Source organism: Psittacula echo (assembly GCF_963264785.1).
Source record: "Psittacula echo genome assembly, chromosome: 21".
Lineage (NCBI taxonomy): Eukaryota > Metazoa > Chordata > Aves > Psittaciformes > Psittacidae > Psittacula > Psittacula echo.
This window is the reverse complement of record NC_137757.1, coordinates 5703169-5715728: the sequence shown is the minus strand read 5'-3', so window position 1 is coordinate 5715728 and position 12560 is coordinate 5703169. Positions and strand designations below refer to the sequence as shown.

General features: G+C 51.5%; 1 protein-coding gene across 2 annotated transcripts; it reads right to left on the bottom strand.

Annotated features, from left to right (window-relative positions):
• Positions 1–1671: 1671 nt before the first annotated feature.
• Positions 1672–10906, bottom strand: SF3A3 (splicing factor 3a subunit 3). Of its 2 annotated transcripts, XR_013958279.1 has the most exons (18): positions 10770–10906; positions 10646–10693; positions 10458–10510; positions 10006–10111; positions 9536–9608; positions 9118–9209; positions 8709–8791; positions 8225–8363; positions 7808–7876; positions 7423–7490; positions 6960–7067; positions 6573–6642; positions 5721–5885; positions 5506–5616; positions 4984–5074; positions 4341–4396; positions 3547–3704; positions 1672–1725 (listed from the first exon to the last, which is right to left on the bottom strand). XR_013958279.1 is itself a non-coding variant. In XM_080632470.1 (17 exons), the coding sequence occupies exons 1-17, from the start codon at positions 10863–10865 to the stop codon at positions 3627–3629; spliced, it is 1506 nt and encodes a 501-aa protein (XP_080488596.1). In that variant the 5' UTR covers positions 10866–10906; the 3' UTR covers positions 3421–3626. The 2 variants fall into 2 exon arrangements, 1 of the variants encoding a protein (XP_080488596.1); XM_080632470.1 differs by lacking the exon at positions 1672–1725 and having other exon boundaries at positions 3421–3704.
• Between the last annotated feature and the right edge of the window lie 1654 nt (positions 10907–12560).

The window sequence follows — 12560 nt, the reverse complement described above, 5'->3', positions numbered from 1 at the left end:
TTGCGTTGGAACTGGATGACCTTAAGGTCCTTTCCAACCCAAACCACTCTGTGGTTCTGTGATTCTATGCCACAGACTAACAGGGTACCGTGCATTCCCAATATAAAGAAACAGACTTTCCCCTCTCACAGCCCCGCTGCAGCTCCGTACCTCACAGTAAGTCTCATTACGGCAGGTCACCATCTCGTTGGCATGGGCTCCATCCTGGTAACACCTCTCCCCAGAGCACTGGAAGCTCTGGCAGGTGAGCTGGAGCTGGAGGGAGAGCACACCAGGGTGTCACCATGCAGCAAAGCCTCCTTGTAACGCACCACGGTGCTGCCCCCAACCATGGCCTCGCTGTCTGCAGAAGCTGCCTCCATGCACCCACCATGCCCGGGGTGCTCCCCTTCCACACAGGGGATGCTCTCATGGGACTCCAGGTTCTCATGAGAGATCAGCTGGGCTACAGACCATGTCCATGGGGTCTAACAGCCTGGCCAACAACCTTCTTGCCATTCCTTCACTTACCTTCATTGCTTCTGTATCATTCACAGAGGCGTTGGTGGCCACCAAGGCATTGGGGATGGTCACTGATGCGTTGGGGAACACTGAGATGCTGGGGGCCACTGAGACTTTGGAGACCACCGAGGTGTTGGCAGCTGCCACCAAGGCTTTGGGGACCACCGAGGTGTTGGGGACCATCGAGGTTTTGGGAACCACCGAGGCATTGGTGGGGACCGCCGAGGTGTTGGGGGCCACTGTGGTGTTGGGGGCCACCACTGAGGCTTTGGGGGCAACTGAGGCGTTGGGGGCCACCACTGAGGCTTTGGGGGCCATCGAGGCGTTGGGGGCCGCGTTGTGCTCTGGAAGACAGAAAGTTCCCCCTTGGTGAAGGAAACACCACCAGCCTTGCCCTGCATCCCTTCCTGAACCACGGCACAGCCCTAAGGGACCTGCGGGAAGCATCAGTCACGTTGTGGTTGGGGTGTGGATGGCACCCAGTGACAGGATGTCCCCAACAAGGTCTGTTTGCAGCCCAGAAGCTCCAAGTAGCTCCTGACAAAGACAAGAAGCCACCCCCGCAGCACCACAGCAGCACTATGGACAGATATTACATCAGCTTCTCCCTCCCCGTTCCAGCCATCCTGCATGGGAAGAACAGGCTTTCAAGGGACAAAACCCTGGTGAAAGGTTCCTCAGCACAGCTCCATCCTATAGAATACAGCCTGGAGGGGACAGGGACAAAGTCCCCATCGCCCCACACGGCCTTTGCCCCGCTCCCCACAGAACCCCCCATCTTTCCCTTGGGGTGCAGAGCTCACCTGCTGTGGCAAGAGGGTCCTGGACGCAGAGGTGCAGAGCCAAGACACAGAGCAGCAGGCCTGGAATGGAGTGGGGATGGCTGAGGCCACCGCTTCAGCCAGAGCCCAAAGGGCAGCACAGGCAGCTCACCCCAACACACCAAACCCAGCCTCCCTGGAGCAGGGTGGTTGTGGGGAGCCCCACAGACACACCAGGGACCTGTGGTGGTTGCAGGGACCAGCCCTGCTGCAAATCCCTGCCCAGAGCCCCTGATGACAGCAGCCACCCTTGTCCCAAGGAAGCCCCTAGCAAAGCCTCCAGCAGAGATGGATTCCCTGGGAACACCGGGACGGCCGCTGCAGCAGAGCCCGTTACCTTGAGCAGAGGGGATGAGCCACCGGTGCCCTGCCATCCCCATCCAGCAGCAGCTTCTCCCAGGACCTGGCAGGAAGAGGCACGGTCAGAGCTGGGCAGCAGCAGAGGCCAGTGCAGTGGTCACTGCCCTCACGTGCTCCCTGTGTCTGCCCAGCACACAGCTTGGGATGAGGTGGCAGAAACAATCAGGACAAGGTGCTTAAGAGAGACTTTTCCTAGGGAGTCTGTTTTCTCATAGGATCCCAGATTGGTTTGGGTTGGAAGGGACCTTAAAGCTCATCCCGTTCTAACACCTTCCGTTAGAGCAGCTTGCTCCAAGCCCCATCCAACCTGGCCTTAAAGGAACCATTCTCCCAGGAAGTTCTACAGCCTTTATCCCAGACACCACGGGACACCAGAGAAATCCACGTTGTTCAGTGCTCCATGTTTGGTCCTTGTAGTACAGGCCATGTGCTTTTCAATTCGAAGCTCCTGGCAATAACAACACCCACCAACAGCACCTCTGCAGACCGCCATCCACGTCCTCTCAGCAGGCTTCCAACCCAGAAACCACCTAACATGTAAATAACCAAGTAACAGCACTGTCACTATGCCTGCCCGGACTTAGGGAGCAAGAGGAAGGTGCTTTGAGCCTCAGCTACAAGTGCAGAAGGGGCCTGGGAGGATGCCCCTGGGAGCCACATGCTCCTGTTGGTGTGGTAACCCTGCACCAGAGCTCGCAGCCAACACACCAGCTGCCAGGAGCATGAAACAGCTCCAGATGATGCTTGGCACTGTGCAGCAGTTAACTGATGCTCTGCAAATAAAGATGTGATCCAGCAGCAGCAGCACCCATCACGGGAGGATGAAGCTTTCATGGGAACCACAGGCTGTTCATTCCAAGCAAACAGAAGACTGCAGGCTGGCATCTTTAAGCCTCCAAAGTGGGGCACCCACCACCCAGACCAGGTTTGGACCTTCCTGAGGAGGGCACCACCCCAGCACAGCCCAACCCAGCTCTGAGCAGGCTTAGGAACAAACCCCACCAGCCACAGCCTCATCCCAGGGCAGGGAAAGGGAAGAGCCCACAGCACTGACTCACCCTGTCCGGCTGCTCCACAAAGCTCCAACACAGAGGGGAGAGCCTGCAGCCACTGCCAGCACTGGAGAGCCTCTGAGCACCACCAAAGCACCAGCCCCACAGGCTGCACCCTGGTGCCAGCAACCAGCTCCACCCCTGCCAACCACCCATCACCCAGGGGAAGCGCTTGTTACCTGCGGCTCCTGGAGATGCCAACGGCTCTGCACAGAGACCACAGGGAAAGGGGGCTCTTTTTGAAGCCAGAGATGTCACCACCCAAGGCAAGAGAATCCCCCGGGTCTTTCGAGTCAGTAACAGTGCTGCAGAAGTGCCCCCAAACTGCCCACCCAGCCCAACTTAAACCAAAGCTCAGTGAATTCCCTAAGAACATCCCAGTGGCCAAAGCTCCACAGGGAGGCAGCCTGAGGGAAAAGCAGCAAGAAGCCAACTGCATTTGTTTTGTAAAGGAGCCAGAAGAAAACCATAGGATTACAGCAAGGCACAGGACAGTTACTCCTGTCAGCATGCAACGTCCGTGTGTGCTTTATATATAAATACTTCCATCAGCATGGGAACAAGAGAGAATAAATTGTTTCTGACGATTCAAACTGTGTACAAAGCATTTGAAAACCACCGCAATCAAAGCTCTTCCTCCCAGCATACGAAAGGAAACAAAGTCCCTCAGCACTTCCTACATTAAAATTGGTTTATTTTTTCATGTTTTGCTTTCTTTCAATATAAAACAACGTCACAGGTCTGCTTTTCACACAGGGCTTACTAAAAGTGATCCTAGAAAGTATCCTTGAAATCTCTATTCATGCACATACAAAATCAGGGAGTGAAGAGTCAGAGCTGCTGACACATCTCCACTTGCTTTGCAGGTGTGAAATCCTCCACGTGGGAAAAGCTACAGCAGCCCTTGACGTTTCAGGTCCTCATAGGTCTTTTTATTCACCACATTCCCACTGGAATCCTCGTATTCCTCCTAGAATGGAACCAACGGTTTAGAGACACCTGAGGCTGTGCTACAGCATTTGAAGTTCAGCTCCAGCCAAGAACCTCCCCACATGAAGGGATGCAGTGGATCTGCCAGCAGGCCCCATGAGAAGAGCTTACCCTGAGGCAGAACAATTACAAGCCGTAGTACAGGCTGTATTTCATAGAACCATAGAATGGTTTGGGTTGGAAGGGACCTTAAGCTCATCCAGTTCCAACCCCCCTGCCATGGGCAGGGATGCCTTCACTTGCCCTGTATACTGGTTTGAGATAGAAGCATAAGAAAAGGCACTGGTGTTAAGTGAGCACGCTGCTTACAACAGCTCCTTCTCCGCACAAAACAAAGAGGACATTGGTACTGTAAAGCAGCAGCATATTAAAGGATTCTTACACAAAGGACTGAGCCTGTGCTCTCTGGACCACTCTCCAACACAACACAAGAGGCACTTTCCACACAGCACCACTACTAGGAGCTGTGCAATGAGCACAGTTCCTGCTGCTCTCTCCAGTGTGCAGGAGGCTCTTGGAGATTCATCTGACAGAGCCAGAGGGTTCAGGCCAGGTAAACTGGGGGATCCCACACACACAGGACCAGACACATCCAAATGCCTCTGTCATGTCTCACCTCTGTGTCAGGCTGCCATCTCTCCGAAGCCTTCTGTTGTTTCAGCTTTGCCCACACTGTAAATACAAAAGTCATACAGGATCTGATGCCATTTCCCTTGAGATACGGGTTTTTAATCTGGTCAAATAAACACAAGAGCTTTGTGCAGTCCAGGAATGTATCTAATATCCATTACAAATTTATGGTTTACTGAAAGGCACAGAACCAAAGCAAGCAAGGCTTCAAAGGCATCGTTCAGGATGGGACACAAGATAAAGATCCAGAACCACTACTTCAGAGATACTGCTCCAAAGGTAATAATAGCTTTTTGGGAAATCAAGGCTTTGATTGGTTTCTTCTAGGTAAGAATTAATTTACCTCCAGGCACTACAACCTGTATTTGTTAACCTAAGTGAGGCCGACTGAAGAAACAACCTCTGCATGAGACAGATGCAGCTCCCTCAATCCATCAGCACAGATGCATTGAACTGTAATCACTGTCAGCCCTAAGGACTTGTGTAGGCTTGCAAAATCTGCCTATAGGCTCTAACAGTTCCAAAGGGTTTTTCTGGCTTCCCCAGGTCATCAAGGAAGGGCAAATCTTTGGCAGGAGCCAACAGAAGTGTTTACAGCACAAGCTCCCTGTCCTGCCATCAGTACTTACATGAGACTGCATCCTCAATCTGTGTGACATTGGCAAAATGTGCAGTGTTGGGAATTCCCAGGCATCTCATTCCGTGAGCATGTCGCCATTCCTGGGGGGAAGAGATGTAACTCAGTGTAGCAGAGGGAATGCCACTTCATCTGCAACGCCTGAGACTATAAAGACACACTAACAAGTACTATCAAAACACAAATCTAAACGAGTCCTAAAAACCTCTGTTAAAAGTATTTTCCTCTACTTTAGACAATCTGAAGTACAACAGAGGCACTCTGCACAAACCAGACCTGGATACAGAATTAGGTGTTCAAACAAGAAGGAACTGGACAGAAACTGGCACAGTAGATCTTAGTGGCACAATACAGCTACACAATGTATAGTTCCAATCACAAGGCCCTCCAGCATCAGCCCAGACCCACATTTTAGCAGGGGAAAAGGGGCACTTGAGAACTCCACTGACTTACTATTTCTTATAAAGATTATCTGAACCTGGCATTGATGTTTCTGTAGCAAAACGTTACTCACTGCAAAGTGACGCTGAAAAGCCTTGGGCCCTCGGTAGGTGTAGTTACCGCAAATCTCACAGTTGTAGTTGATGTTTAAACCATGTAATTTGTACAACCAGTATGGGATTGGCTGGCAAGAGAAGAGAAATGGTGATTAGGTCAAATAGCAAGGCAGGTTCAAACAGCAGGACAGTGTGGAGTCAGTGGCAGCTCCCACTTTTCCAGCACTGTTACCTTGCCATCCCAACCAAGAGGCAGGTTTTTAGGATTATAAATGATTTCATTTTCTTCATCTTCGCTCTCACTCTCACTGATCTGCTCTTCCTCCTCCTCCTCCCTCTCCTCCCCTGTCCGTGCTTGCTTACGCTGCACGTTCTCATGGGTGAGGTGCCGCTGTTCCTAGAGTAAGAAAAGAGAAGGAATTGTTTACAGCGACAAAGGAAGGGCAAACTCTTGCAGCATGAAACACGTCTTCAGTGTACAGAGGGAGAGGAATAGGAAACCAGTATGAAACAGAGAACTCTCATTTTACTCAGCCCAACAACTGGAGTTTTTAGTATACTATTAGTATACTACTTACAAAGAACAGAAAATTCACACTACCATTGGCACTTCCAAGGGGACAAGCTAACACCGGCAGCCACCCTGTTAAAGCAATCACCCTGAACTGAACTAAGGACTTAGGGCAAGCATCAAGGCAGAACAAGCAAGGGTTAGCAATACCCTGTGTTTTGGACTTAAAACAGAAATTTACTACACTGATGTGGTTCTTAGAAGCAAAAAACACCCTCAAAAAGACAATACAGGCTTCCCCAAAACATGCAGCCTCTGGGTCTGGGACAGACCCAAGGAAACCCTGTTCCTAAAAGCCTGTGAAATAATTATCTAATGGAAATATAAATGTAATTCATCAGATTCTACTTACTGACAGAAAAAGCTATCCACTAAAATGCACTTTAAAACTGTGGATATGAAAAGAACTCTTCTTACTGCCTATGAAAGCACTGGGTACAGATGTGGATGACCTTTCAGTCACTGTTTGACAGCTCTGAAATAAGAACCTCAAAGACAGAATAAAATCCTTACCCCAAGAACTTCCACGTACTCATAAATCTGAGCTTCCAGGAATGCGAGATCTTTATTTCTTTCAGTGTCTCTGGAAATAGATAAAGGACCTTAATGAAACCCATTCTGGAACTCCCAACATCGTGTGTGCACAGAGTTCCTAAAGACTTTGACTTGTATACAGCAAGAAAACAGAGACAAATAGCAAATAGCTTATGGAAAGTAAACTGCACACAAACTCAGCTCTGGTGTCTTCCCCTTGGGTCAGGACTATCTGATCCAACACAAAAAGCTTCTAACACTCCAAGAATCGATCCATCACAACCATACAAATGTGGTGTCTATAGAACACTTCTCAGCCAAGTGAAGAGAACACCCCCAACCTCAGAATGACCTTTAAGAACTCACCTTTTGCTTCCTTTTGTCTTTGGATTCTTGGCAAACAAGGAAGGATCAAGTGCTTCAAGGGATTTGCCTTTAGTGCTAAAAAGCCTCTGGGCACGCTCTTCCAGAGTACTGTGGAGAAGCAGGGAGGAGATGAGCCCAAACCCCAGTTTTGCATTCCCTGAGAACTATTTGTATTCATGCCTCAAAACTCCAAATGTAGCTTTTAAGAGATCAGGAGATTCCCTATTATCTGTCTTCACTCTTTAAGCCAAACTCTTCCATCCAAGAGACTGCAGTACAGGACACTTTTCACCACAGTAAGTCCATCACTGTATCCCCTGACTGGTTCCCCATGCTTTGTCTTCCAAACATTATTGAGGTAATTCTTGTACAACAGAGATGACAAATCAAGTATCCCATAAAAGAATGCAAGTCAGGAAAACCTCCAAAGCTGAAAAGGAACTATAAAAAGACTGCAACTTACCCACCACATTTTAGTCCCAGGGCCAGTAAAGCTGATTTTAACCTGTCCAGTCCCAGAGAGGCCAATTCCTGTTCAATTAAAATCACAAGAGAGGAGCCATTCACCAAACACAATATGGTTGTACATTCATTTTAACTCATTAGAAAGGACAAAAACGAGTGAACAGCAGGAAAGGACTGTCAAGGGTGCATCACTCCTCACTGAAGAGTGAGGAATGTGACAAATCAGACCAGATCTTTCAAGTTACATTCCCCTAATAGGAGAAATTAAATCGTCCGCATAATCCAGGTTTTATCCAGAGAGCACAGAGCCAGAAAAGGAACGAAATGATGAAGCTTCCACCTGCCCAAAACATAGCCCTAAGTGCAGAGCACTGAGAACCTACCTCCCAAGAGGAAAACGCTGAGAGGTCCAGGTGGGCTCCAGCATGAGTGAGTGCACTGCTGGTCTCTTTCTGCCAACAAAAAACACATTCCAGATCTTCATGACATCCTACCACACCACTTCATGCAATATTCTAACCTCAAGAGAAGCAGTTGACTTCACAGATACAAAATCTCCCACTAAACCAAGCAGGGGAACAATAGAAAAGCTACAAAATAAGCAAAGCTTAAAAAGGTTTCAAACCAGTTACGCTGGGTTTCAAATTCAAGGTCGTATTAAGTTGCATCTTTGTGATACACAACCACACACCTTGCTCTTAGGCTTAACCTCAGTGATGACTTTACACAAGCGATTCACATTCACAAATGACAAGCTCTCTCAGGTACAGCAGCATTCACAGCGCTCAGTGACTGCTCACCGGCCAGCCAGGGAATGTCCCGTTTTCCCACTTCTTCTCAAACTCAGTCTGAATCTTCCCAAAAAGCTCATTCTGGTCCAGTAATGGTTTCACTCGATCCGTGTAATCCTGTAGGTACTCCAGAAGCATTTCAAGGTACCTGCAGAGTAAGCATGAGCACAGGTCAGTCAGTATCAACCTCTAACATTTAACCACCTCTTTGGAAAGCAATCACCCTCTGCTACTCCAAAGGGAGATCATCAAGAGAACGACACATGACTTATAGATGCAGCAGTTACAAGGATAAAGCAAGGTCCTTCCATAGGGTAGAACATGGCTTTCCACAGTGCTGCTGTGCTGCACATTCTTCTCAGGGCTCAGACTGAGTTACTACAGCTCAGTGACCCAACTCACACGAGTTAAGGTTGACTGTTGATTATATTCACTTAAGCAAACTGCTTCTCATCAACTGTCATAAAAGAAGCAGGTAGGCAGAAAGGCTCACCTCTTATATTCAGCGTTTTTTCTCTCCTTGGGAATATCGAAGAGTTGGTCAAATGTGGATAAGTAAGTGATATAATCCAATTTCTAAAAGGAAAAAGGCTGAGTCAGACTTTATACACATGCAGCCAGATTAACACCCAGTTTCCAGGTACCAGGCCAGAAGAAAAGCTCTAGTTCATGCCATCATTGTGGACTGGAGAGGCCTAGGGTTCTCAGGGTGCTAACAGGTTGCCTTACACAACTATCAGCACTCAGCAGCAGAAAACAGAAGCCATCACGACATTAACAACAGAGATATCAACCGAGAGACCAAGACAGCAGAGTCACAAAGCAGCACTCAGAATTCAGGTGCTCTCAAGGTGTATGTGGAACAAAGTGACTTTGAAATAGCTATTAGGAAATAAACCTACCTCTGATGATTTCAGGTTGATGTACTTGAGGTAACAATCATGCAGATCCAAGTATCGTCCATACCCTTCCTCATCTGTGAACTCCACCAGATCTGTAGAGAAGATCATGAAAAACTTTATCATGAGCTCTGTTTTCTCTCCTTATTACACATACACTTCAGAACTTGAAAAGGGTTAACCCTGGATTAATCTGTGCTTAAGGGCTGTGAGTTAATCAGACATCTGACAGCTTCTCTGAGAAGCTCATGAGAATGTTCCTTAACAGGAAGAATTTAAATGACAAAAGAAGAGTTTCCAGAAGTCATTCGGTAAAAGGGAGGTGGAACTCTGAAGTGTGCAAACCAGATCAAACACCTCCTCCAATAACACCTCCCAAGCACCACATTTCCACTGGCCTCATAGAAAACTACGCACTTACTCTGAGCCTCTTCACTGGGGTTGTCTCTGGCCTTCAGCAGTTCCTCAAACTCCACTGACATTGGAACGCAGATCTTCGACAACAGGCAGAGGTTACAGAAGCCGCAGGATAAAACACACACAAATCATCACAGGCTGCAAACAAGAACCCGCTCAGGGTGCCCAAAGCGTTTCTTCACCATTACTTCTGCACAGGCTAAAGAATCTCAGCAGCAAAGCGTGTCTGAGCACACAGAGAACGCATCAGCATCTCCTGTCTTCTACCCACCCTGCTCGCACAGCCTCTGAAGCACTACCACCGTTTCTCAAGCAGCATTTTAGTGCACTTACGTGTATATGTATAATACGCTAATATGTGTATTACACTATTAGTGTATTAAGGCAATTAAAGTGGAAGGAAAAGCCTGTTGATTGTAGGGGCGAGGGAAACGGAGCCCACAGCTCCCGATGCTGGAGCAGGGACCCACTCACCTCATTGGGGTGCTTCCGATGGAATTCCTTGATTTGCTTCAGTCTGTTGTAGAACTCTGCGAATTCATTGGGCCCCGAAATGGCGCTGAGCTCCTCCTTCCTTAGGCTGCGAATGAGGGGCAGGTTACAAGGGAAGGGGAACCACACCGGCACCGGCGCCGTCTCTTCCCAGGTCCAGTGCTGCATTTTGATCCCACGTCGCAGTCTCCTCCCGCAAACCTCCACAGCAACCCAGGGCCTCCCCATTACCGCAGGGAACCAACAGGATGCCTGTGTCCAGCATGGCCGTCGCCAGTGTGCACCCTGGGGCCTGCTCCAGCAGGTTTGGTCGCCAGAACTGGAGCCCTGCTCTCACAGACCTCATGTATTTACAACCGACTTCGAAGAGCCCCCAAGTTCTTTACCCGCAACACCCGCTCTCGCAGCAGATGCGGTACCTGGGCACCACTTACCCGTCCTTGTCGTCATACAAGTCCCTCAGGTTGCCGCTCACCTCCATGTACCTCTAAAAGACAAGAGCAAACCCCAAACGATGCCACCAGGGCCGAGCCTCCGGCAGCACAAAGCAGAGCTCGGCCCGGCCCCGGCAGAGCCCACCCCAGGCCTGCCCCTGCCCCGGCCCCTGCCCCGGCGCACTCACGTCCTGCATGGCCCGGGTCCGGTGGTCAGAGTTGATCTGGTCGCGGAGCTGAGGGCAGAGGAGCAGAGGGTGAGGGTGGGCAGGGTTCGGGGCAGGGTTAAGGGGGCCGCGGCCCCGCACGCACCGTGGACTTCTTGGTGAGCATCTCCTTCACCATGACGTCCATGAGGCGCTCCCGCTCCTCGTGGTACCGCCGCTGCTGCTCCAGGATCGTCTCCATCCTCCCGCGCCCGCCCGGAACCCGCCGCGTTCCTCTTCCGCTCCCGCCGGCGCAGCGCCGGAAGCTCCCGGCTGGGCCCTGTGCCTCGGCGGGAGGTTCCGGCCCCGGCCGGCGGCCTGGAGGGGCGGAGCGGGGCCGGGGCCTTGGGGCGAGGGTCCCGGCCTGGTGCCGAGAGCTGGGTCCCGCAGCGGTTCCCAGCCCGCGCACTGCAGCAGGGCCCGGTCAGGGCTCAGGCTGAAGCCCGCATTGGGGCACCCATGGAGTCCCCTTGGAGCAGCCCCTTGGCCACGGCCACCACTGACCCATGGCCCTTGCAGAGCCGGTGCCTGCAGCCCTGCCCTGGGCAGCCTGTGCCAATGCCTGAGCACCCTCTGGGGCAGGAATTGTTCCTCAGCTCCATCTAAACCTGCCCTGGTGCAGCTTGAGGCCGGTTCCTCTTGTCCCATCCCTTGTTCCTTGGGAGCAGAGCCCAGCCCCTCCTGGCTCCATCCTCCTCTCAGGCACTTGTAGGGAGCGATCAGGTCCCCCCTGAGCCTTCTCTTCTCCACACTGAACCCCCCAGGTCCCTCAGCCCTTCCCCATCACACTGTGCTCCAGGCCCTGCACCAGCTCCCGTGCCCTGCTCTGGCCCTCCCAGGAGTGGGGTGCGCATCCAGCCCCTGCAGCAGTGGTGCTGGGAGCCAGGGCTGTGCAGTGACCCTGTGCTGCACACGGGCCTGCCTCCACCTTGTCCTCCTGAGCCGCAGGGAGCAGGGCACACGGCTCAGCACGGCCACCGTTGGTATCCATAGCACGTGGCTTTGTGGAAGCAGCTCCTGCAGCCAGGTTGAGGCAAGGGCAGGGCAGGGAGCAGCGCCCAACAGGACTGCCCTGGAGTGACCCGGTCCTGGTGGGAACCCTCCCACAGCACCCCTGGCTGCAGCCTTCCACTTCCACTTGGATGCTGATTGCCTCCTTCCCATCCACCCGGAATGCCAAGCACAGATTGCGCCCTGCAAAGCATTAACTTGTGCCTCAGCGATGGATGAGCCCTGTGTTTCGAGCAGGAATGATGAATGACTTCAAGCCAAAAGCAACAAGAAACTGGGCTTAATTCTGGCAGGCAAACGTGATCCTGCCCTGGGAGCAGCCAATTCGCTGCAGAGGGAGTGGTGCTGAAGGTAGGAATATTGCCTTTAATCACCCTCTTGCCCTGAAGGCTGCCCCAAAGTACGGCAGAGGACCTCATGGATGCCTGGCTAAAAATAAAGAGGGAGATAAGATTCCGAACTCCCTGTTCTTCCATTTCCCTTTGCGTGAAACCTCATCCCTGGAAAGGGAAGGAGCTGGAACCCAGCAATGTCCCATCGGGCTGCACGGCCTCTTTATTTTGGGCTCCTGGCATCAGGAGGGTCAAGGTGGGACAAGAGCAGCCCCTGCGTGACCTCCCTGCTCCTCACACCGCGCATGGTGCCCCTCGGTGCAGCTCTGGGCCCACAGGCCTGGGAGGGAGAGCACGGTTTTCCTGGAGGGAATCCTATGGGATGCTCCTTCCCCACCTCCTCAGGACTTTCACTATGGGACAAAGGGACAACCAAAAGAGACCTGGGGGATGCCTGCAGGGTCCAGCCTGGCTGTAACCACAACCCTTCCACCACCATGGGGCTCAGCCTGAGCCTCCAGCCCAGCACCATCAGCCTCCTGGTCACCTGGAGG

Excerpts from the sequence above, each read along its gene's own strand:
- SF3A3 (XM_080632470.1), bottom strand. The coding sequence starts at position 10,865 with ATGGAGACGATCCTGGAGCAGCAGCGGCGGTACCACGAGGAGCGGGAG. Across the intron at positions 10,694-10,769 it reads TGCTCACCAAGAAGTCCACG|CTCCGCGACCAGATCAACTC; the intron begins GTGCGTGCGGGG and ends CTCTGCCCTCAG. Across the intron at positions 5,075-5,505 it reads CTTTTCAGCGTCACTTTGCA|GAATGGCGACATGCTCACGG; the intron begins GTGAGTAACGTT and ends TCTTCCCCCCAG.